The sequence below is a fragment of the Dendrobates tinctorius genome, unplaced genomic scaffold, assembly GCF_039654945.1.
Source record: "Dendrobates tinctorius isolate UK_male_01 unplaced genomic scaffold, ASM3965494v1 ptg000008l, whole genome shotgun sequence".
Lineage (NCBI taxonomy): Eukaryota > Metazoa > Chordata > Amphibia > Anura > Dendrobatidae > Dendrobates > Dendrobates tinctorius.
This window is the reverse complement of record NW_027361676.1, coordinates 39,909,082-39,934,973: the sequence shown is the minus strand read 5'-3', so window position 1 is coordinate 39,934,973 and position 25,892 is coordinate 39,909,082. Positions and strand designations below refer to the sequence as shown.

Sequence of the window (25,892 nt, the reverse complement as noted above, 5' to 3'; positions counted from 1 at the left end):
AGCACTTACTACATACACGTTATTGATTGGGGAGCACGAAAAAAAAATTGGCATGGTCCTTTTTACCTCACCAAACTACCCCCTGTGTTTGACGAGAGGTGACATCAGAATGGAGTTAGTCTTGGAAAACTGTTAGGCTGCGTTCACACATCACTTTTTTTGCGTTTTCGCGGCGGTTTCAAACGCACCATTTTGTCGCGAAAAACAAGCATGCCATGCAGTCCTATGGGATTCCGCATTGCTGTACTAATGCTGCGTTTTTTCCGCAGCAGAATCGCTTCGCGGTAAAAAACGCAGCATGCTCATTAATTTAGCTGAATTGCGGCGATTCCGCCTACATAGGATTGCATTGTTCCGCTTACTTCCCACATGTGGCTGTGCCCACCATGCGAAAAGTAAGCAGAACATTTGAGGATGGTACCCACGGTCCAGAGGAGAGGAGACTGTCCTCTGGGCTGTGGGTACCATATCCCTGTAAAAAATATAACTAAAATAAATATTATTGTTCTCACCTTCCGGCGTCCCGCGCAGCCTTCCCGCCTCTCTCCACGCTCCCGCAATCTTCTGGTCCCAGTAATCTTTTGCGAGAATGACCGCGATGACGTCGAGGTCTTGCGGGAGCGCGACGTTTCGCAGTCATTCGCGCAAAGGATTACTTGGACCGGAAGATGCCGGGAGCGTGGAGAGAGGCGGGAAGGCTGCGCGGGACGCCAGAAGGTGAGAACAACAATTTTTTTTTTTTTTACATCCTATCTTTTACTAGGCAGCATTAGTAAAAAGTTGGTCACACTTGTCAAACACTGTTTGACGAGTGTGACCAACCTGTCAATCAGTTCTCCAAGCGATGCTCCAGATCGCTTGAAAAACGCTAGCATTCTGCAAGCTAATTACGCTTGCAAATCGCTAGTTTTTCCGTGGGAAAATCGTGGGAATTTAAACTGCGATTTTCCCGTAGAATGGAATTCCGGAATTCTCGCGGTAACTTCCACGAGAGTTCCGCTACGGATGAACGTAGCCTTAGAGTAGAGGGAGGGGAGAGAGGAAAAAAAAGCCACCTGAGAACATGCAGTTTTGTAGAACTCAAATATTGGAAGGGCATGAACGAGCCAGCGCTGCGAGCCCACTCAAGTAATGTCAACGTTAGTCTTTTAGTGGCCTCGATGCTTGAGGCCAGAGAGCACAGCGATCAGACAAACCATCCAGTCATGTATGGGAATTCCACCATACAAAGTAAAACCTTGTCATTACTAGATCATGTCAAAACTCTCCAGACGTGCAGGCGGGGGATGTTACAATATCAGAGAGCTAAAGCCTGTTTCTTTAGATGTGTTTATTACAAACTACATCTCCATAACAAGATCTTCAGTATTTACAGCTTTTGGAAACTCTTGTGTCTATGGCCTGTGTGCATCCACCCCAACAAGACTGCGATGTACCCTATAGAAGGGTTGCACTTGATGGACCTTGGTCTATTTTCAATTTATGTGACTATATTACAACATTAATGCCGAGTCCTTTGCACAGATTACGATTCATCAGTGCCTGCAGAGTTACGATTGCTGCTCTGTTCACAGGGCTCCGCCACATCTTGATCTGTATTAAAACTTGCATCGTAAAATTCGTCTGAAGAGGAAGAAATGACAGACATGACCTCTGGAAAAGTGGGGGGGAAAAAAAAAAAAAAAAAAAATTTACACCTAGTTATTCACAGACATAGGATCTTAATTATTCAAATTAAATCTCCGCTGACCAAACACTTAATTCTGTCTTAACACTAACAAAACCTACCAAATACGCCAAAAACAATAAAAAATTAAAGATTTTCCAATAATTGGCAATATCTAAACCCAAGTGAGCCAATTTTAATCTACGATCAGAATAATTCTGTATTAAAACTTTCCTACTGTAGCGAGATCCTTGAGGAATTATGTTTTATGGTAATCAGACTTCGCAGCTTTTTGGGTACTGAGGGGAATTTAGGTAGTGAGGAGCCTTACCGTCTGCATTACCCACACTGATAATTGTATTGGCAGAGTTGTCAGCCATAGCAGACGTACTCGCAACTGATCCAACACTCGGGACCTTTGGAACACATGCCACGGACTTCAGCTTTTTACAAGTTTTCTCATTCCTGCCATACTTCTTTATAGTTGCATTTTCCAATTTCCCCACACAAAAATTTGGAAACAAGGTTTTGTTGCCTGGATCATTGCAGAGTTTAGGCATTTCCTCCATTTTAATATCAGAGGGCAATTTATTGGTCGGTCCTTCTAAGGAAGAGCTGGCAAAAGCTGGGAACATGACTTGAATCATCTCTTTTCTCACTCCAGGAATTGTCTTTGTAGATTTTTCTTTCAATACATGTTTATCGGAATTTGCATGGTTCCGATCAAATCCATCCTGTCTTTTCAGTCTGGCTGTCTTCACAGGATTTATTACGGAAAAGTTGTAAATGCAGTCATTGGAAACAAACGGACTTGTTCTTTCAGAAGCGGATGCCTCTCTTTCTTGTACAACAACAACGGACGGCTCATAATGCTTCAGTCGAAGTTCCTACCAATTAAATACAAAGTCATTAGCAAGTTTATAAAACTTTGACAACTCAACGGCGCCCGCTGTGCCATAGTCTATAGAAAATACAGACCTTGTTGTAGTTTCATATTTAAAACGGTCCAAGATAAAGTTTCTTACATGATATTAAGTCTACACTCCATGTAGACTTTAGTGTACCAATGGGAATCATTTTAGAATATTTTTTCCACCTTTAACGTCACACATAATCTGACTGCAAAACAAATATTTTCAGGTGGAAAGAACTTAAATAATGCAGTTTTATAAATATGCCCACCCTTAAACTAGTACTTTGTTGAAATCCCCTTTTTTGGGTAGGAGTCTATCCGTATGGCACATCTTGAATTGGCAATCTTTGCTCATTCATCCATGCAGTAGTGCTCTAAATGTCAGACTGAGGGCAATTTCTGTGCACGGCTTTCTTCAGGTCGCCCACAGATTTTCAATTCTACTCAGATCTGGGCCTAAATCCCGTTTCAGCTGCTGAAAACCAACCACCTCAAAAAAGGTGAGGAAAATACTAGAACAGAAACTTTATATGGGGATAGTCAGAATTGCTGTGTACTGACTACTAGGTATGAGCGTAAATGTGATTGGCTAATTCTGAACACAACCACATCAATTATAAAGAGGGTGTTCACACTTATGCAACTGCATTATCTTAGTTTTGTTATTTTTATTTTCCTCTTCAAAACGATGTCAGCTTGTTTTTAAACTGATATGTACATGTACGGGTGACCTTAAGAGGTGGGAAATGTTCTGCAATTATTTCTTTGTGGTATGATTTTTCATTTTTACTTTCATAACAAACCTGGCGTTTTAACATGGGCGTGTAGACTTTATATGCACTGTATAGCTCATGTAACTTTAACCCCTTCCTAACGTGTCACAATACAGCGTAGGTCATATCCATATGTACGAAGTGAGCTCAGGAGCTGAACCCATAGCACACCCAACGGATGCATTATAAAGCGCGCATCGGCCCATCAGAAGTTACCAGAGTTCGCTCCAATTGCTGCTGTCAATCACGGACAGTAATGTTTAATTGGCATGATTATTGGTGTGCATCTGTGTGGAGTGGTAATTTACCAAGGTAGCCAAAAGCCACTATCTTAGCCCCCCCTGGACTTCATAGATCAGTCGTCAATACAGCAGTGTTTCACTATACAGAGTGATCAAGGTCAAGTCCCTAAGGGGACTTAAAAATGGTGTGAATGTAGATTTATTTAGTCCAAAGTACCTATAATAAGACCTTTCCTGCTCACATAGATTGGAGTACGGATTTAGAAGAAAGTCTAGGACTTTCTATTGAATTTGTACTCCCGAGTGTATGCTTTGGCCTCCTGAGCTGCAGGCTTGTAAAACGCCTTTTAAGTAAATTGGTGGGAGTCTGCACAGCATTATAGGACCTACAAAAAAATAAAAAAAATATAACTTTAGTAACTCTTGAAGTAAGAATGATCCTTAGCCGTCTGTTACCTCGTAGCACAAGTGCTGATATTCTGGCATCTTTGTTATGCATACATAACGTATGGACAATTTTTGCAACTGGCCTTGAAGGTAAATCAGTTCTTGATCCTGAACAGGCTGGAAAACAATAGACAGTGTATGGACAGTATTAATATAGCCAGCTTGGCAGGTAAGGAGGAGACTGAGCTTGTGGCCACTTACACAATACTTCTCATTAGATGCCATTCCTGGATTCCAAGTTCTGGATATAGGTTTAAATGAAAACGCTCCATTTTGTTTCTTCCCGTCTACAACAAAGAAATAAGATTATTTTTCTAATTATTCTTAACTCAAATACATAGAGGTAAGTTTTACAGTTGGAAATTCCTGGACAAAATGTAGCCTGAGAAAATACCGTGAAGCTCCACCCATGGCCGCACCTCCTCCGGTTAGCTCCGCCTACATCCGAAAACGGCCTGTGTACCCTATCTTTAGCATTAGGTAAGTAGGTTGTGCCGCTGTATGCGGATGCCTCCGCATGACGTTTTGACGATGCAGCGCTTGCATAAAATTCCAACATGATGCATTTGACGCAGGTCGCCGTAATGTCAAAATGACGCATGCGGAGGCATCCGCATACATGCACACGACCTGCGTATCCGATGCTAAAGATAGGGTACGTAGCCCGCATGCAGAAGTATGTGGACGTAGGCAGAGCTGACCGGAGGAAGTGGGGCCGTGGGTGGACCTTCACGAAGGTAGTACGCAGATGGCCGCAGCTCCTCCATACGCAAATGTGAAGCCAGTCTAAGCTCACCCCGTGCGTAGATGCCTGTATTTCCCTCTGTGCATTTCCATTCAAGGGGAAAAAAAAAAACAAAAACAAAAAACAGTTATAGTTCCAGCAAAATGCACTTTTCGATCTATCATTCCCATTTTTTTTTTTTTTTTTTATACACACTGTAAATATATATATATATATATATATATATATATATATATATATATATATATATATATATATATATATATAAAGTGCATTTTGCTGGAACTATAACTGTTTTTTGTTTTTTTTTCCCCTTGAATGGAAATGCACAGAGGGAAATACAGGCATCTACGCACGGGGTGAGCTTAGACTGGGTTAAAATCCACAAATAATGCATACTTACTGCAATGGAAAATGACATACTGTGGGATATATATATATATATATATATATATATATATATATATATATATATATATATCCCACAGCATGTCATTTTCCATTGCAGTAAGTATGCATTATTTGTGGATTTTAACCCATAGACCTGAATGAATGGCAGTAATCAAAAAAATGCTAAAGATAAGGTGCGCAGATCGCAAGCGTCCATGTGCGATAGTAGGCGGCAATGACCGGATGGGGCGGGCAGGGAGCCGGCAGGGGGCGGGGCTTAGCGGCGCGGTGCGCTGCGTCGAATAAATGCTAGTGTGAAACTAGCCTTACAGAGCAAAAGAATGTTTCCAAATCAAACTAAGGCCCCCGTTACACACAGCGAGATCGCTAGCGATATCGCTAAAGCGACAACGATTTTGTGACGCAACAGCGACATAGTTAGCGATCTCGCTAAATGTGACACGCGGCAACGACTGGCGCCCTGCTGCGATGTCGCTGATCGTGCTCGAACATCCAGAATCATTTTTTGATCGCTGGCGTCCCGCTGACCAGCATGCATCGCTGTGTTTGATGCCCTTTATCAATGACGAGCGACCTCGTTGGCGACTCAGAACTCTGCAACGTAGGGGTGATTAAACTTTGTCTTTGCAACACCCCTAAGCTCCAATTGGTTGCCACAACAGCGACTTCATTATAAAAGACTCTGTAGCATCGCTCCCAGTCCATTGTCCTTGAGCGTTGTGGAGAGCTGGTATACCTGGTGCGTTGCCGTGCGAGTCACAACTGCGCTTTTTCCCTCTGGTTCATCGACCCTGTTAGAGTCGCTACTGTGTTTTTTCAGTGTCTTTTCACCTATTTTCAGGATTTTGCTCTGTCTTTGCAAGGTAGGCATTGTTTGGGGTCTTATAATAGGATCTTTGTTGCGTTTTTTTTTTTTTCTTTTATTTATATTCCACAGATTTTAGCTGCTTTAACACTTGAAAGGTCATGGGGGCTACTTGGCTTCTCTTTCTTGGCTTCGCAGTAGTGGCCGCCAATCGAAGCAGAGGGGCGTTGTAAAATACATCGCCCAATAAGATTACTGAGAGCGCAGCTGTGGTCACCAATCGGTGCGGAGGGGCGTGGAAAATGTAGTGCTGAAGGACGCCTATTCAAAGTCTGAATCATTACAATAGACAGTGTGTGACAAGGTCCCAACGATCGCCGTGGTCGTTAGTAACATAGCTGATCGCTGAGTCGTCGTTATGGAGACCGGCCTGTATGACTGCTTACTAGCGATGCACAAACGATCTTAGCCAGATCGTATTGTTGGTGCGCGTCGCTATGTGTAACGGTACCCTTAGATAGCTCATCAATGTCTGGCTGGGGTTCGACAACCGGTACCTCCGCTGATCAGTTGTTCTGTGTCAGTGGGTGCAACTGCTTGTTTGCAGAGCTGCTGTGTCTTCTTGTAGTGATCGCGGCATAGTACTGCACACCTGCCCCCTATTGATTGGAATGGAAGGTGGATGTGTAGCATCCTGCCGCAACCACTGTCAGATGGAGCAGATCCCCAATCGAGCAGTTCCAACCAGCAGCCACAGACACCATGAGCAGCTGATCGGTGGAGGTGTGGGAGTCTAACCCTGGCCAGACAGACATTGATAACCTATCCCAAGGAAAGCAGAGACTGCACATCCATCCAAAACGTAAGTAAAAGTCAATAATTTAATCTTGTATCCATTAAAACATACAAGGGTTTTAAATCCCTTGTGTGTCATTTTAACAGATACAAGATTAAAGAATTATTGACTTTTACTTACCTTTGGCTGTGCTGTCTCTTCAGTCTTCCCTTGGTTCATTACTGCTGCGTGCACCAGCCAGAGACATGGCACCCTTTGGTTTGATCCTTTTTCCCCACATTAGAACTAGCGTGATCAAGCTCCTTCACTTTTCCTTTCATGCTAAGGATAGGTCATCAATGAAAAAGTAGTGGACCACCTCTTTAAAGCCAGATGTTGGCTGTGTAATAGAGCCAGCAGCTACTGATAATGATGTAGGCTAGGCTACAGAGACCACTTCAAACAAGTCCCAAGGGTTAATAAAGAACAGCTGCAGCCACTCAATGTTCTACTTTGTTTATTCAACAAAAAGAAAAAAAATGAAAAAAAAAACAAAACAAAAAAAAAAAACAAAAAAAACTTTAAAATAAATAAATGACTAATCTATTTCAACACCTCCAAGTACATTACAGCCATGTAAATTTTTTTTTTAAGGTTAAATAATGAATCAAAGTTTAGCAGAAACAATCAATAATCAGGACATCAATAAGGAAGCGAACAATTAAAAATAAAGACTGCAATAGATTACACTAAAAAGCTGTAAGAGCTGCTAACCCTTGGAGCCGCTTGCAATTTTCAGTGTCGACACAGCATCTAGTACAGCCTGCACATCTACACACTGAGGCGCAAAGCTCAACACATCTTCACTGTGATCAGCACAGAACTCCATAAGTTCAAGGTTAGATTTCATCCTGTAATGGGAATACACTTGTAAAAATATAATAAAATCCCAGGAAAAAACCCATAGAGCCAACTGGAAATTCTAAAGGGATGCTGTCATTCAGCAGCAGAATTATAGGGAGTCCAGTCACCAGGTTTAGGGCTCTTTCACGTCCGTGACCGGTCCGGTGTCGGATCACAATGCACAGACCAGCTGCCCAGCTCCTGACTTGAGCATGACAGTTTCTTAGAAACTGACCCGAGCCGTAACGCTCGGGTCAGGAGATGTGAGACCAGTCTATGAATTGTGATCGGACAGATTATCACAGACAAATAAAAGAGCCCTTATGCTTTAAATATAAAGGTGACTTCTCTGCTGCAGCTCTGCTAGTCCTCTCTGATACTCTAACCCTGCCCGCACCACAGAGTGAAAGCAATCTGTCTACACTGCACACAGGCAGAAAGCTGACAATCTATGGCCAATATGAAAGATTATATACACAAGGTGCTCATCATGGAGAGGAACTGCAGAAGCTTAGTGCTTTAGTAAAATGACAGCAAGTAGTCAAGTTAGAGACAGCACTGGAATAAGGGTCTCAAACCCTACTTTAGGCTGCCCTCAAGTGGAACTGCAAACCCCTGGTGACAGATTGCATATAAGTGCTGGATACAGATTTTCTTTAAATTTCCAAGCCAAGTATAAACTATACTAGATTAGTAAGTAGGATACTTGTTACTGTAAAAAAAAAAAAAAACCAACTTAAAATATCTTCAGAACAGACCATGTAAACACGAACCAGTTTGGTTATTTTTAATAGTAGTGCAAGTAAGAAATCAGGTAATTAATACGGTTATTTAAAACCCACTCTCCTGCCTGCCTCTCACTATTAGAGGAATAAAAAAAAGCGTAAGTAATATTATTAATAATAAGTTGCAAAATAGAATGGGGCTAGGGATGGCTAAAACACATACCTTTTATTAAGGCCACAAGCCACCTGTAAACGGAAAGAAATAAGGTTAACTGAAACACATAAGCATGCCACCTGATAGTGTGACTAAGGCCACGTTCACATGTCAGTATTTTCCGTCAGTATAAATACAGAAGCGGTGACGTGTTTCTATTATACTTTTCATCTGATTGTAAGCCAAAACCAGCAGTGGAACAAATACTAAGGTAAAATACTAAATATTGAACGTGTAAACGTGGCCTAAAGGTCCCTATACACATTAGATACAAGTCAGCCACGTATAGGGGAGGAAGTGCCGAGTAACAAAGTAGTTAGCCATTTATTGTTTATGGTCAGCTTTAAAGTTTTCCGGTTTCAGAAAACACCTGTCCCCCCACTTCCACACCCTCCTGCTGCTCCAGTTGTCTGACTTTCTGCAGCATGGACTTGACATTAACAGTGCTGCAGCCGGTGACCTCGATGGCTCTGCCAGAATTGACGGCACAAGCCGCTGATCACAGACAACAGGAGCAGCGGCTCCGCACTGGACCTAGGGAGGGCGAGAGTATAAGTTTTCTTTTTGCCTGGCTGCCATTTTGTAAAGAAAATGGCAGCCAGGCGACTTGACACATGGCCACCACACAAATGTTTATATCATAATACATGTATGATGATTCATTATATCCTCTTGGAGCATGTATGCAAGATGTGCCAATATGTTTCTTTAGGAGGCAAAATAATTAAAAAAAAAAAAAAGTATTCCCAACATTTATGATATGCAGGACATATATGTCAATTCTAGTTGTGCATCTCCTGGCCTTATCTGCCAGCATCACATATGCCTACGCGAAGTTCGTATGGGTCAGGAGATCCGCGGTCAGGCTGAATATTGTGAGCAAGTGAATCCGGGCACCTTAGGGTTATGCCCCAAGGCTCCAGCGACACACATCTCGCAGTAGCAGGACATGTGTAATCCAATGTGTTACAAGAGGCACATGAAAGCTTCTATTAGCAAACGGTTATAAATGACTACACCCTACACCCTGGCAACAACCAGAAGTCAAACAAGACTAGTGTGACACACAGTGCTGCATTACCTTCAGGAAGCTGCTTGGATCATAGTCATCCACAATGCTTTCACAATCCTTAAGAAGGCTTTCAACCGTTGTTTTGTGATGAGCTTTGGTTACTTTCCGGACTTCATTGCGCTTTTTAGATGTGGTTTGCTGCTGTTTAATCAAGTCCAGAAGTTGTTTCTTCTTGAAATCCAGAGCTTTCTGCACTTCATCAAAAGAGGCCATGACTGCGTCTTCATTTGCTTTTAGAATGGACTAAAATAAAAGCAGATGCACAAAACACTTCAAATAATGTCAGTGGGGCTAATTTATCAAAGCTGATTCTTAGACAGTGTAAACTTGATCTTTATATGCACTGGTCACTTAGTGACAGAAATGTGCGCCACAATGTTGGAAAACTGTCATATATTCAGCCACTCCCCTATCTAATAAGTTACATCCCTGTTCAGAAAGGTCACACGCCCCCATGGTCATAAGAAGCCCCCAAGCCATAAATATGGTGCAAATCATTAAAAAACGTTTTTTGCTACATATCATGCAATTAATATATTCCAGTATCTCAGAAAGTAGAACATAACGTATGTCAATCACCAGTGGTTTATTTCTGCACATATCTGGATGTACACTTTACTACACGTGAAATACTTAGATGTCACTTACCGCAGAGCGGTCCAATTTATAGGTTTCGCAGGTTAAAAATAAAAAAAGAACAGTTACTTATGAGACAAACAATTCCTGTATTAGTAAAATCTGTTGATGGATTCCCTTTATTCTAAGTAATTTGAGCGCAGCATAAATGTAGGGACAGAGATCCCGATTCCGGGGGTGTGTTTTATCAGCAGATTATCATAGCTGGACTAGATGTCACACGCAAGACAGTCCAGCTAATCTGTGCAGCCCCTCCCCCACCACTGATTGACACCTTGCAGACAGTGTACACAGAAAGCTGCCAATCAGAGGTGTGGGTGGGGTTATACAGGCCTCAGTCTGACCACTCCTACATCGACAGCAGAGAACGACCATAATTACTTGGGCTGCTGCTCATGATGAGTTTTTTCTGAGTTTTTGATCCCATGTATTTTCACTGCAGCTAAAACGCAGCATCCCACAGTTGCACATTAGGAGAGTGGATGGGACTTATAAAGATTTTCGGCCACTGTGATTTTTTTTGCTCAGTGTAAACTCACCTGCGGTGCACCTTTCAAGTTGCAACGTCAATTTCTCTTGAGTTTTATGTGCAGGTTTTCCCCATAGACTTGCATTAGATGCAGAAAATCCACAGGTAAAAACGCACATGCATTTTTAGTGCGTTTCCGTAGCGGGAAAGCATCAAAATTGCATGCAATCCCACATGACTGCATCAAACTTGCGTTAAAACCGAATACAAGTATAGAAAAAAAAAAACAAAGCAGCTTTGTTTAAAACATGACATACCAAGAGAGAGAAAAAGTAAAAAAAACACTAAAAATGCATGAAAAAAAACCCCCCACATGTAACCTAATTTAGTTTGTGCAGAAAATCTGCAGCATCAAAAACTCACGATGTCGCTCATCATGGGAACGTACCCTTATGGTCTCAAGTCCCACTTTCTAAAATTGATGGATCACACACCAAAGTGTCTTCTTGACTGGCAACAGTAGAAACCCTTTCTGCTCTTCCACTCATGTTTTATTAGTGTTAGAACCTTCTCGTTAACAGCTAAGGTCTGATGTTTACGATGTGCTAGGCCACCAAACATTAGATCATGAATGGACCTAGGTGCTTTAGGCTCCTCTGTATTCATGGTGGACCTAATGGCTTTAATCAATTTGTCCAAGTTCTTTACCAGAAAACAAGGCCAACCTGCCTCATCAGAGGAGTCATATCTCCCTTCAGATGTGTGAAACAACTCATCCAAATCTGGGGGTTACAAGCTGGAAGGAAAGCGCACTATTAAGTGTACGCCAGGTATTCTTGTCCAATGCACACAGACAGGGTGCTCTCCTGCCACCACATAACTTCTGATAGGAGCTGGAGAACAAGCGCACCTTCACTGTACATACTGCACAGTGACAAGAATCGACTGAGCATCCGTCAGAATTGACAACCGAGACCTGCTCAGTACAGAAGGGACTAGCCCATCCCCTGAAATGGGCATCAGTGATAATGCTTCATTTCAGAGAGGGAAACAAAGGATGCAGCAATGACCACAGCCTCTTCCCCCTCCCCTTAACACCTCTCGTTTGAGTATCCTAGCGTGCACTGAGATTCTCAAACAGAGTTGGCAAAAAAGGAAGTTGTCGAAAAGTATAAAGAGTTTGTGTAGTGAGTGAACAGTAGGGACTTTTTAGTTAAAGTATATTACGGCATTAAATAGATAGGCATTTAGGATGAAAAATATTTTGTGTTCTGGACCACCCCTTTATTAATAGATTATTATGCATTTATATAGCGCCATTTATTCCATGGCGCTTTACATGTCAAAAGGGGAATTATAGACAAGAATAATAAACAAGTGTAAGACAAGGGATGCACAAGTACATAAGGAGAGGGGACCCTGCCCGCGAGGGCTCACAGTCTACAGGGATGGGTGAGGATACAGTAGGAGAGGGTAGAGCAGGTCGTGCGGTGGTTCAGTAGACCGAGGATCATTGCAGGCTGTAGGCTTGTCGGAACAGGTGGGTCTTCAGGTTCTTGAAGGTTTCCGTTGATGGTGAGAGTCTGATGTGTTGCGGCAGGGAGTTCCAGAGTATGGGGGAAGCACGGGAGAAGTCTTGTATGCGGTTGCGGGAAGAAGAGAAGGGGGGAGTAGAGAAGGAGATCTTGAGATGATCGAAGGTTGCGTGCGGGTAGGTACCTAGAGACCATGTCACAGATGTATGGATGTAATTTCTAAGGTAAATGTAGGCGATTCTTCACACACACTGTTTTCTCTATACATGACTGACGATGTTTTATCCCATGCACCTGGCAATTTGGCTTCCCACAACGCACATTCCTTGTGCTTAGTTTTAGCAACACACTTTCTAGGCCTGTCTAGATTTGGAGGAGGAATTGGATCTTCAGAGTGATCCACTCTGGAGGCTGTGGGCTTGTCCATCCTGATGACCTAGGAACCACTAGAAACTACCCTAGCTGAAGTGACCACACTGAGTCAAACTCTGCTGACCAGTACCACCATACTGGCAGATAGTGGAAAAGGTAAGGCCTTTAACACCGCCAGCCTCCATCCTGCATAACCTGAATGTAATTCCCAAGACAACTTAGGAGAGGTCCTGACTTTACCTGTCGTGTCTCATGGCACAGGAGTCCAAACCCTCTGCTCCGTCCGGGGTGGCACGCCTTCACTGAAGCACTTACACCGCGCTCCACAGCCACACACTCCTAACCAGGAAGTGCTGCGTCATCCCAGCTGCCCACTTGTCTGACCCTAGGAAGAGAACTGGACAAGGTCTCTTCTTCCTGGCCAAACTCCCTAGGACAGGAAACCACTGATGTGATTGGAGAGGCTACTCCATTTCATTCTGTAGGTTTCCCGTCCTTGAAGGGGAGATCTCTCTCTCTCTGAGGTGCTGACAAGGGTAAAAGAAGAAAGAGGGATGCTATCAAAACTGTACCAAGCAGTCCAATAAATTACATCTCTGGAATCAGGCTCTCAGCCCTTAAAAGGGGTAGTCATGCAAAAAAAAAATATTTTAATCAATAGATCTTGGAATAATAGTAAGTTCCACAATTGGATGTGTTGAAATAAAATGTCCCTGTGCCGAGATAATCTTATAAATGTGCCCCTGCTGTGTACTGTGTAATGGCTGTGTCTCACTGTGCAGGAACATGGTCTGATCACAGCACAGCTATGGCAGGGAAGGAAGAGAGAGTATACAGACAGGACAGCATTACCTGATTGTGAGGTAAAACATTTCACTGCCTGTTTTTAATTAACCCCTTCATGACCCAGCCTATTTTGACCTTAATGACCTGGCCATTTTTTGCAATTCTGACCAGTGTCCCTTTATCAGGAACGCTTCAACGCATCCTAGCGATTCTGAGACTTTTTTCGTGACATATTGGGCTTCATGTTAGTGGTAAATTTACTGTATTTTTCGGACTATAAGACGCCCAGGACCAAAAGACGCACCCCAAATTTTGGGGTGGAAAATAGGGGAAATAATGTGTCAAATGGGGGTCCGTCTTACAGTCCGAGCTCTGTGGGGTGGCTGTGCTCTGGTCTCAATATACTTACAAATCTTGTTGCGGTGGTCCCAACGCAGCCTCCCTGTGCTCTGTGGTGCGGTGGTGTCGGGGCTCTGTAGTGTGGCTGCAGCGGGGCTCTGTGCTGCGTGAGGGCTCCGCCTGCATTTCTTTAAAGACCGAAAGCCCCCCGCAGCTCCGTTGCTGCGATGCGGAGGCCTCCGGACAGATGACCACCAGGGGCCTCTGGAAAGATGGTCGCTGCTCAGTTTCAGATCTCCGCAATGAGACCTTGTCACGAGATCTCGTGAGACGAGGATCTTGGATGAGATCTCGTTACCGTGATTTGAATTTGAGTATGCGCGGCTCCCGGCGGCCATCATTCACCGCGCTGAAGCAATGGAGCTGCGGGGGGCTTTCGGGCTTTAACGAAATGCCGGCGGAGCCCCCCACGCAGCACAGAGCCCCGCTGCAGCCACACTACAGAGCCCCAACCCCACCGCACCACAGGGAACCTGCATTGAGACCGCCGCCACGGGACCGCTGCAACAGGATTTGTAAGTATATTGCGACCATAAGACGCGTTTATTTGGGGGGGGGGGGGGGGGTGAAGGGAAATTTGGTGAAAATTTCCCAATTTTCAAATTTTGAATTTTTATTCTATTAAGCCAGAGAGTTATGTGACACAAAATAGTTAAGAAGTAACATTTCCCACATGTCTACTTTACATCAGCACAATTTTGGAAACAAAATGTTTTTTGTTAGGAAGTTATTAGGGTTAAAAGTTGCCCAGCGATTTCTCATTTTTACAATAAAATTTACAAAACCCATTTTTTTTTTTTTTTGTAGGGACCACCTGACATTTTAAGTCATTTTGAGGGGTCTATATGGCAGAATATACCCAAAAGTGACACCACTGTAAAAACTGCACCCCTCAAGCTACTCAAAACTACATTCAAGAAGATTATTATTTTAGCATCAATTTTTTCATTTTCACGTGGGTAACAGGATAAAATGGATCCTAAAATTTGTTGTGCAATTTCTCCTGAGTACACCGATACCTAATATGTGGTCATAAACCACTGTTTGGGCGCACAGCAGGGCCCGGAAGGGGAGGAGCGCCATTTGACTTTTTGAATGGAAAATTAGCTCCAATCGTTAGCGGACACCATGTCGTGTTTGGAGAGCCCCTGTGTGCCTAAACTTTGGAGCTCCCCCACAAATTACCCCATTTTGGAAACTAGACCCCCTAAGGAACTTATCTAGATGCATAGTGAGCACTTTGAACCCCCAGATGCTTCACAGAAGTTAATAACGCAGAGCCGTGAAAATAAAAAAAAATTTTATTCCTCAAAAAATGATTTTTTTAGCCCGCTATTTTTTATTTTCACAATGGTAACAGGAGAAATTCGACCCCAAAAGTTGTTGTCCAGTTTGTCCTGAGTACGCTGGTACCCCATAAGTGGAGGGGAACCACTGTTTGGGCACACGTCGGGGCTCGGAAGGGAAGTAGTGACGTTTTGAAATGCCAACTGATGGAATGGTCTGCGGGCGTCATGTACGATTGCAGAGCCCCTGATGTACCTAAACAGTAGAAACCCCCCACAAGTGACCCCATTTTGGAAACTAGACCACCCAAGGAACTAGTTTAGATGTGTGGTGAGCACTTTGAACCCCCAAGTGCATCACAGAAGTTTATAACGCAGAGCCGTGAAAATAAAAAATAAATTTTTTTTCCACAAAAATAATTTTTTATTTTCCCAAGGGTAACAGGAGAACTTAGACACCCAAAGTTGTTGTGCAATTTTTCCTGAGTACGCTGATACCCCATATGTGGGGGTAAACCACTGTTTGGGCACACGTCGGGGCTCGGAATGGAGGGGGCACTGTTTGACTTTTTGAACGCAAAATTGGCTGGAATAAATGGTGGTGCCATGTCGCGTTTGGAGACCCCGTGATGTGCCTAAACAGTGGAAACCTCTTAATTCTATCTCCAACCCTAACCCCAACACACCCCTAACCTTAATTCCAACCCTAATCATAACCCTAACCACAACCCTAACCCCAACACACACTTAACCCTAATCCCAACCCTAACCACAAGCCTAACCCTAATCCCAACCCCAACCCACCCCTAACCTTATCCCTAATTCCAACCCTAATTCTAACCCTAATGGAAAAATAAAAATATTTTATTTTATTATTTGTCCCTACATATGGGGAAAAGGGGGGGCGGTGATTTACTTTTTTTTTATTTTGATCACTGTGAGTTTATCACAGTGATCAAAATAAATGAATGAATCTGCAGATCCGAGCGGGCGCACTGCGCATGCACCTGCCATTTTCTAAGATGGAAGTGCCCATGGACAGAGACCGCGGGACACTGGGACGGCGAGAGGGACGTCGGAGGCACCGTGGAAGGTGAGGGGGGGAAAATCGGAAGGAGCAGATTATGACGGCGGCTGCCGATCGGTGCCTCCAGTCGGTGGGGGTTGATCGGTGTCTCCAGCCATGGCCGATGCTATTGCAGCTTCGGCCATGGCTGGATTGTAATATTTCTCCAAATTTCAATGGTGAAATATTACAAATCGCTCTGATTGGCTGTCAAATGGGGTTAACTTTGAAGGGTCCTCTATCTGCGGGTCGGGTGACCTTTCAGTGATAACGGTCACCCGACCCAGGGGGGCTTTAAAGTCATGACGCCAGATAGGCGTCATGGGTCGTATTGGCACGACTTTTCATGACGCCAATATGGCGTTAAAGGTCGGGAAGGGGTTAAACAACATTTTGCCTCAAAGAAAGAATCGTCTGTGATCCCGTGCTGTAATGTCTGTATAGGGTTGCTTCCTCCCCTGCCCAGGAGCTGTGGTATATCTGACCTGTTCTGGCATGGTCAGACACAGCCATTACACTGGAGCACATTTATAAGATTATGTCTGCACAAGAACATTTTATTTAAACACATCCAACTGTGGGAATTATTATTCCAAGAGCTGTTGATTATAATTCTTTTGTTGATGGGACATCCCTATAAATTGTGCTGCTCTCAAATTACATAGCAAAAACCTAATGACAGATTCCCTGTGTCAGCACCGAATGACTGTTCAAGCCAAGTACAGATGCTTGGTGCAACATGGTGCCGCCAAACATTTAAATAAATCTTCCCACCTGCTTGTTTTCCAGCTATCTCTGCCCTTCTCTGGTTCTATGACAGCTAGAGCTGTCAAAGAAGAGGGGGGCGGAGATGGAGGGTAAACAAGCATGTAGGAAGGTGTAAATGATTGCCATGGGGCAAAGAGCGCATGTATTTGGCTTGAACAGTTACTCTGTGCCGACAGACTCTTTAAAGGGTTGATCTCCTGGAGTGTAGCGACTTGCCGAAGGGCTGTTGTGGTACGCTCCTGAACACTGACCAGCTGCACTATAATGGTGTGGACTGAACGGAGTCTTGCTGCAAGCCTCTGCAGAATTAAAGAGCGTTTATGAGCAGCATTTGACACGGCCCTGGGATTTGCCTTTCTTGCATGTCGACGTGACGTGCACCAAATGGGGATCCTGCGCTATGACACGTCCCCGATGGAAGTCCTTGGCTGACACCTGAGGGGCGTGCATAAATTATAGAACTATGAGACAGTGTCTGAATGACAGTGACTGATCCTGCTATGGGAGGTGTTTATGTACCCTAATGAACAATTCCTGTGTGGCTCTCCTACAGTCATGGCCAAAAGTTTAGAGAATGACACAAATATTATATTTTCACATGATCTGCTGCCCTCTGGTTTTTATGTGTGTTTGTCAGATGTTTTTATCAGATACAGAAATATAATTGCAATCATATTATGAGTAACAAAAGGTTATATTGACAGTTAGAATGAGTTAATGCAGCAAGTCAATATTTGCAGTGTTGACCCTTCTTCAGGACCTCAGCAATTCTCCCTGGCATGCTCTCAATCAACTTCTGGATCAAATCCTGACTGATAGCAGTCCATTCTTGCAAAATCAATGCTTTTATTTTGCCTGAATTTGAAGGTTTTTGTTTGTCCACCCGTCTCTTGATGATTGACCACAAGTTCTCAATGGGATTAAGATCTGGGGAGTTTCCAGGCCATGGTCCCAAAATCTCTATGTTTTGTTCCCTGAGCCATTTAGTTATCACCTTTGCTTTATGGCAAGGTGCTCCATCATGTTGAAAAAGGCATTGTTGATCGCCAAACTGCTCTTGGACAGTTGGGAGAAGTTGCTCTTGGAGGACATTCTGGTACCATTCTTTATTCATGGCTGTGTTTTTAGGCAAGACTGAGAGAGAGCCCATTCCCTTGGCTGAGAAGCCACCCCACATATGAATGGTTTCAGGATGCTTGACAGTTGGCATGAGACAAGACTGGTGGTAGCGCTCACCTGGTCTTCTCTGAATAAGCCGTTTTCCAGATGTCCCAAACAATCGAAAAGGGGATTCATCAGAGAAAATGACTTTAGCCCAGTCCTCAGCAGTCCACTCCCTGTACCTTTTGCAGAATATCAGTCTGTCCATGATGTTTTTTCTGGAGAGAAGTGGCTTCTTTGCTGCCCTTCTTGAGACCAGGCCTTGCTCCAAGAGTCTCCGCCTCACAGTGCGTGCAGATGCACTCACACCTGCCTGCTGCCATTCCTGAGCAAGCTCTGCACTGCTGGTAGCCCGATCCTGCAGCTGAAACACTTTTAAGAGACGGTCCTGGCGCTTGCTGGTCTTTCTTGGGCGCCCTGGAGCCTTTTTGGCAACAAGGGAACCTCTCTCCTTGAAGTTCTTGATGATGTGATAGATTGTTGACTGAGGTGCAATCTTTCTAGCTGCGATACGCTTCCGTGTTAGGCCATTTTTGTGCAGTGCAATGATGACTGCACGTGTTTCTTTAGAGATAACCATGGTTAACAGAAGAGAAACAATGATGCCAAGCACCAGCCTCCTTTTAAAGTGTCCAGTGGTGTGATTCTTACTTAATCATGACAGATTGATCTCCAGCCCTGTCCTCATCAACACCCACACCTTTGTTAATGGAGCAATCACTGAAACGATGTTAGCTGGTCCTTTTAAGGCAGGGCTGCAATGATGTTGAAATGTGTTTTGGGGGATAAAGTTAATTTTCTAGGCAAATATTGACTTTGCAAGTAATTGCTGTTAAGCTGATCACTCTTTATAGCATTCTGGAGTATATGCAAATTGCCATTAGAAAAAATGAAGCAGTAGACTTTGTAAAAATATTTGTGTCATTCTCTAAACTTTTGGCCATGACTGTACAGCCTCAATGTGATTGGCAATTATGCAGTACAGTTAGCTTCCATATCTGTGCATATTGAGTAATTGGCTGATCATGGATATATAAGATTGCTCTCTGTAGTGTGATGTCACCCACAGTCACCGAAACGTATGTTTTTTTCTTCTGGTTTTGGCACCAGAGCCCTGCACAGGAATTTTGCTCCATCTTGCTTTTAACCTGCTTAGATTTGTCTAGGTCTTCTTATGTCATGGATTTGAGAATAACCATATACAAATTATGTGATTGGAAGCACTGACTTTGTACTACCTGTTAGTGCATATATTCCATAGTGGTTTCCCACTTTTACGTGTTTTTGTGATTTTTGTAGTTACAATAAAATGTTGATACCATTATTTACAAATGTGGTTCTTTCATACATTTGTTTTCTATGTGATCTCTGCTGTTCTTTGTACTGAACAGCTTGGATTGTCCCTGCCATGTCTATTTTCACTTATCCATTGGGGCATATTTGTACACTTGCAATGTGACTGGACACATTTGGTAAGCATTTGAAAGCTGTATAGTAAGAAAGTTGCATGCATGCGCTTCTTTCCTAGGAAAGCAACTGCAGAAGTGGCCAATAAGATAGCCTTACCTATGTGCACACGCTGTGGATTCACCTGCGGATTGGCCTCTGCGGATCCGCAGGTAAAGTGACCTGCGGTTTTACCTGCGGATTGCCACCTGGACAATGGAATAGGTGACAAACTGCAGCGGAATCCGCAGAAAGAATTGACATGTCAATTATTTCTGCGGATTCAAAACCGCAGCTTTTCTGCAGTTGAAAATCCGCAGCATGTGCACAGCAGATTGTAAATCACATAGACTTACACTGTGCACTGTCCGCGGAACTGCTGCGGATCCGCAGAGGCCAAAACCGCAGCAGAATCTGCGGCGTGTGCACATAGCCTAACTATAGAATTAAAAGTCGCCCAGTTCTTGAGAAAGAAGCCATGCAGGGCGTTGTGTCATTCTGTCCGCACACACTGATAACTTGTTCACCACACGACCTCCATAAGATCCAGAGTCAGACCACCGCCAATCTGATATTCTTGACCAATCCTAACTATTCCAAAATCCCCTTTAAAGGGATTGTATAGAGTAACATTGTACCCTGGTTGGCCTCCTGCATATCCAATCATGGAGTAAATTCTAAAACCCGATTACAAATTCTTTATGAATTCTGATCTGTAGAACTGAGCTACAAAACATTAACTCACAGCTAGGTTATATTCATTTTAACATGGATTCTCTGACTTTAAACTGTGGAGAAGATACCACAAAATGCTGCAATTTTCCATGAATTTGGAAAGACGCAACAAAAACAGCACGGTCACACTGTGTGGACATACCCTTAGTTTTGTTTTCTTCGTTTTTGATTTAATTGATCTAAATTAACTTTATATGGGGTGTCCAGGCTTGGCACTCTATATCACTGCAGACTTGTCAATCCTCTCAGCACGCAGTCAGGATTCTTCAGTGCCAGTAGCGGGCATGTCACCGCAAGTATATGATATTCGTACGCCTGGCCACATTGCAACTAGATGTGAGCAGCTTTACTCAATACAAGTGATGAGCGAGGCTGCAAACGTCTAGTCGGAAGTATGCGTATCTCGAACTTGTGGTCACATGACCGCCCATGCCTCGCCGCTGGCACTAGATAATCCCGACACTACATAAAGGGAGTGCAGATTTGCCTTCCAATCCTGGACAACCACTTTAATTACTAAAGATCTAAGACAACAAAATATTTCAGAGTATACAGTGTGCCATTTTTCTGCACACAAATTATCAGAGCATTCAACCTACTTCAGTGTTATTCTCCTCTTCGGATATTTCCTTTGCAAGTCTTTCATGTATTTCACGCAGCGACTTCACACTGTTGAAAAACATAAGCTAGAAAATAGAAAAATAAGAATAAGAGCATGAGCCACACAAGTCAGATATTTTATACAAAAGCGAAACGGTCAGATTTCACTACACAAGCTGCGTACATACAGATCTTGCTATATTTGGTCAATCATTTAATCAAATCACCCCTAAGGTGACGGCTGGAGATGCCTCTCTTTAGTATGGCTGTGAGGTTAGGTGAAATTGAGGATGTTGCTACTTGTGACTGCTTTTCCAGGTTTGCATTGGTCTGGAGCAGAAGCGTCCATTTGCGCTGATGAGTAGTGATGAGCGAGTATACTCGTTGCTCGAGTGTCCTCCGAGTATTTTGGCATGATCGGAGATTTAGTTTTCGTCGTCTCGGCTGCATGATTTGCGACTTGTAGACAGGCTGAATACATGTGAGAATTCCCTAACAGGCAGGCATTCTACACATGTATTCAGGCTGTCCAGCAGTTGCAAATCATGCAGCCGAGACGACGAAAACTAAATCTCTGAGCACGCCAAAATACTCAGAGGACACCCGAGCATGCTCGGAAAAACCCGAGCAATGTGTACACTCACTCATCACTACTGATGAGTTTTGTAAAAAAACAGCAGCAAGTTGTACCGAACACAGATGTATATTACACGACAGATCTCAGAGCGCGAAAACTATCACTGCTCACGTCTCATTTATAGAAGTCAAGCAGTGAGAGGTCTGCAGAATATACATCACAAAGGAGACACGGGGCCGCGGCCCAGACACTACATAAGAGACACGGGGCCCAGTATAAACACAGGAGATGCTTCCACTGTGGTCCTCATGCAGATCATGAGCCAACTGCACCCACAAAGTACACCCAATGCTGGCATGAGCCAGTGTCAAAATCTTTTATTGCAAGCACTGCAGCATTCAGTAATGAACGTTGTGTGCTTGTGGGTCACCCTCCCAGGGCTGTGGGGTACTCGGTACCGGGCCGGTGTTAGCGGAATGTATCACAGCAGCGGTGACCCGGTCCGTGGCCCTGGACGCCCAAGTATTAGGGGAGATGTTTGAATGGTGGAATGTAGTTGTTTAAATGAATAGTTCATGACGCCACCTGTGGTGTTCAGCAAGTGAGATGTTAAGCCGACGCTGCATGCAGATCCTCTGGGACTGGTGGTGTGGTGCAGCCAAGATGGTGTAGCTCCCTATAGGTGGAGCTGTAGTCCCAGGGCAGTGTAGATGTAGGGGTAGAGGAGAGGCACAGGCGGTGTAGAAGCTGGTACCCCGATGTAGTGGTACAGGGTATGTTAGCGCAGGAATAATTGGAGGACACCAGGGCATGTAGTTCCAAAGCTTTACTCACAGTCTGTAGTACACACAGGTGCCTGCCTCCGTGCCGTGTCCTCCGGGTCAGGGACTCAGTCAACCTCCAGGTCAGATGGAACGCTCCCTTCCAACACTCCGCCAACATAGACTCATAGAATCGTAGAGTTGGAAGGGACCTCCTGGGCCATCTGGTCCAACCCCCTGCTCAAAGCAGGATTCACTAAATCATCCCAGTCAGATGTCTGTCCAGCCTCCATTGAAGGAGAACTCACCACTTCTCGTGGCAGCTTGTTCCACTCATTGATCACTCTGTCAAAAAGTTTTTTCTAATATCTAATCTGTGTCTCCTCCCAATTCAGTTTCATCCCATAGCTTCTAGTCTATCCTTGTTCAAATGAGAATAAAGTTGATCCTTCTACAATGTGACAGCCCTTTAGATATTTGTAGACGGCTATTAAGTCTCCTCTCAGTCTTCTCTTTTGCAAACTAAACATTCCCAAATCCTGCAACCTTTCCTTGTAAGACAGGGGTTGCAGACCGGTCACCATTCTGGTCGCTCTTTTCTGAACTTGCTCCAGTTTGTTGAGGTCTTTTTGAAAATGTGGTGCCCAAAACTGGACACAATATTCCAGATGAGGTCTGACCAAAGAGGAGTAGAGGGAAATAATGACTTCACGTGATCTAGACTGTATGCTTCTGTTAATACATCCTAGAATTGCATTTGCCTTTTTTGCTGCTGCATCACACTGTTGACTCGAATTCAGTCTGTGATCTATTAGTATACCCAAGTCTTTTTCACATGTGCTGTTGCTTAGCCCTATTCCTCCCATTCTGTATATGCTTTTTTCATTTTTATTGCCCAGATGTAGTACTTTGCATTTTTCCCTAATGTGCCTTTCTGAACGTCTCCTCTTATAGCGCCTTTGCTGTGAAGTACTCCTAGTACTGAGTTACACTGGAGTTCCTCCTGACAGATGTTCCCAAGAACCATACTTGTACGGCAGACAGCTGTAGCCTGCTTCGGGGACTCCTTACTCCTGAGTCCCGGCTCACTATCCAAGTTGCTGTTGTGCCCCCAAGTCTTAGATGGGAGTAGCGCATTTACAGCTCACTACTCCACCGATGTCTGCTGTAGGACCATTAGTATCCATACAACCTCGGGGACCGGACCCCGGCCTTGCTCTTAGAACTTCTAGGCAGGGTTCTTTCCTAACCCATGTCCTCTGTTCCCTTTTACTACTTTGTTCCGTACTAGTCTCTCCTTCTTATGGACCGACTGACCTCAAATCCTAAACCTTCCCGCTCTTATGTATTCTAACTCCACCCGCCTCCCAGCACGTTTCGTGTTCCAAGCAGGGAGCCACCAAAGGTGCTTTGCTACACTCCAAGCAGGGAGCCGCAATGTGGCTTTGCTGAACTACTGTGTTGTGTGGGATGCAGGTGTTGGAGCGTGGTCAGGAGCCTCCAACCTACCTGGATGGTGGGACACCACACCTCAGGAGGAGGTGCAGTACCTCTGTGGCAACTGAATCCTCAGGGGCACCACACTTGCACAGTAAGAAATTAAAGGGCTGGCATCTGTCAAAAAGTCAGACCGGAGAAAACCATTACAGCCCTCAGGTTCCCCAACCCTGCTATAGCTGGACTCATAAAATGCTCATTTTACCATCAGGGTAATACAGCAAAATCTGACATGGCTTTCTAGAGTCTAAGAGTTATTAAATACTCAGTTTGTACTGTGGAATCTGGAGACAAATCCACTTTAAGCTTTAGAACAAAGTAATCACTGCCACAAATGGAAGCCTCTTCCAACATACTGAACATGTCTATCACGTCATCACAGCTAGGTCTATAGGGAAGATGTGACACATTACAGCTGTCACCATCAGATTGACTGTTCAGAATAGTGGCCTCGTCACACCGCTGGTCTGACCGGGTCACTCTCCAAGGCTTCCTATGAGGTAGTAGCGGAGAAGCACTGAAGACCACCTACTGTGAAACACTGGCCAAGGACTGTCAAATGAGGAGCCACCGGGGACCATCTCTGAGTGACAGGCCTCTTCATACGCACACATTTGAGACAGACTCTGGTCGGAGGTTCAAAGTATGTTTTACTATGAAAATCTGCAGCGGTTCAGAATACAAACATGGTTGTAGTAACGCAGCCGGTGCCTGGTCCAAGCGACAAGGATCAGATTCCCTTTAAGATGATCAGATCACCCATCCCTTTAAAAGGTTCTCCAGTATTGTGGAGGAATGTAAGATGGGTCATTACCTGCCTGGAGACAGGTGGTAGTTCTGCTTCCATGATGAACATCCATATGTAAGGAGATGATTGTTCCTATTGTTCCTAGAGCCAGTAGGAGACCCCCAATCGGTGCTTTATGACTGTGGACAAACAAGTCAAAGCACAGATTGGGGGCCTGATGGCAGGAGGAACCAGGAGACCCCCAAATTGCTCATTTGTGATTAACTCTACTAACAGGATGTAAGTCATTATCATAGGGAAACAAAGCAGAATTGGCCAGGCCCATTATCAAGAGAATAAACCAGAGATGCACATTCATCATGACACACAGGAACCCCCTGCATACGAGGACTGCGTGGTCACCCAGCTTTCCCACACACCTGATGGGTAAATCTAGATCTCTGCAGTGATGCAGAATGATGGACATTACATGATTGGCCACTTGCACCAGTCAGGAGTATGGGAGAGGAGTACAGCCACGCTGGGAGTTATAGTCCTGATATGACGGAGATGGGCGCAGTACTGACTGTCACCACGAGAGGTCTCACCTTCTCCTCCTGGAAGACCATGTCCATCAGGTTGACGTTGTGGAAGATGCCCTGGTGGCGGAGGGATACGCACTTTCCGCAGCACGCCTGCTCACAGACCTTACAGAACAGCTCCAGCCTGTTCTCCGGGTGCTCTGCACAGGGGCTCCTCCCCGAGCTGCCGCCCTCCGCGGTCTGACTCTCCCTGACTTTTCCGTTCTGCGGTAACAGTCTGACAACCTCGGCCAGTGTGGTGTTAACGGGAAGTGTTGTCAGCCCACCCGAGAGGGCGCTCACTTTCCGGCAGAGCGGACAGGTCACGGTAACATACCCGTCATTCCTGGGCTGAACCACTAAGCTCCCCTGCGGGGTGGCGCACTCCAGCACACAGCTCTTACAGAAGTTATGGGAGCAGCGAGGTAGCGTGACCGGCTCCCGGAACACCCCCAGGCACACGGCGCAGGTCAGGCTGGCCTCCATCGCCCGATAGCAGGCAGTGCGCTGCGGAACGGACCGACAGGGGCGCCGCACCCAGGGGAAAGCGAAAGCACAGCACACTGCTTCCGGCACCGCCACCACGTGATCTACATCCAGTACACGTGGTTTCCAAGTCTAGGGGGCGGAGTCTGCCGCGGGGAGAGACGAGTCCGCTGCGTGTCCCGCATCCTGTTCACTTTGTACATTGTTACTTTCAATGGGCGAAAAGGACGGAGATTGGCATTTCTAGATATTACATTTATCTTTTTTTTATTATTTTCATGATCTGTTCTAGTCCCGTTTGGATTTTGAGCCT

At 44.5% G+C, this 25,892-nt stretch overlaps 1 protein-coding gene across 1 annotated transcript; it reads right to left on the bottom strand.

The window, feature by feature from the left end:
- Positions 1–1,315: 1,315 nt before the first annotated feature.
- LOC141091486 (uncharacterized) lies at positions 1,316–25,677 on the bottom strand. The gene is made up of 9 exons (XM_073577097.1): positions 25,121–25,677; positions 20,950–21,036; positions 9,701–9,934; positions 8,629–8,651; positions 7,552–7,688; positions 4,243–4,328; positions 4,051–4,158; positions 1,998–2,553; positions 1,316–1,653 (listed from the first exon to the last, which is right to left on the bottom strand). Exons 1-9 carry the CDS (start codon positions 25,577–25,579, stop codon positions 1,526–1,528), a joined length of 1,818 nt encoding a protein of 605 aa, XP_073433198.1. The 5' UTR covers positions 25,580–25,677; the 3' UTR covers positions 1,316–1,525.
- Positions 25,678–25,892: the final 215 nt, after the last annotated feature.

Coding starts and splice junctions, on each gene's coding strand:
- LOC141091486 (XM_073577097.1), bottom strand. CDS start 25,579: ATGGAGGCCAGCCTGACCTGCGCCGTGTGCCTGGGGGTGTTCCGGGAG. Junction 7,689..8,628: donor GCTTGTGGCCTTAATAAAAG/GTATGTGTTTTA, acceptor TTCCCATTACAG/GATGAAATCTAACCTTGAAC. Junction 4,159..4,242: donor CATCTAATGAGAAGTATTGT/GTAAGTGGCCAC, acceptor ATTGTTTTCCAG/CCTGTTCAGGATCAAGAACT.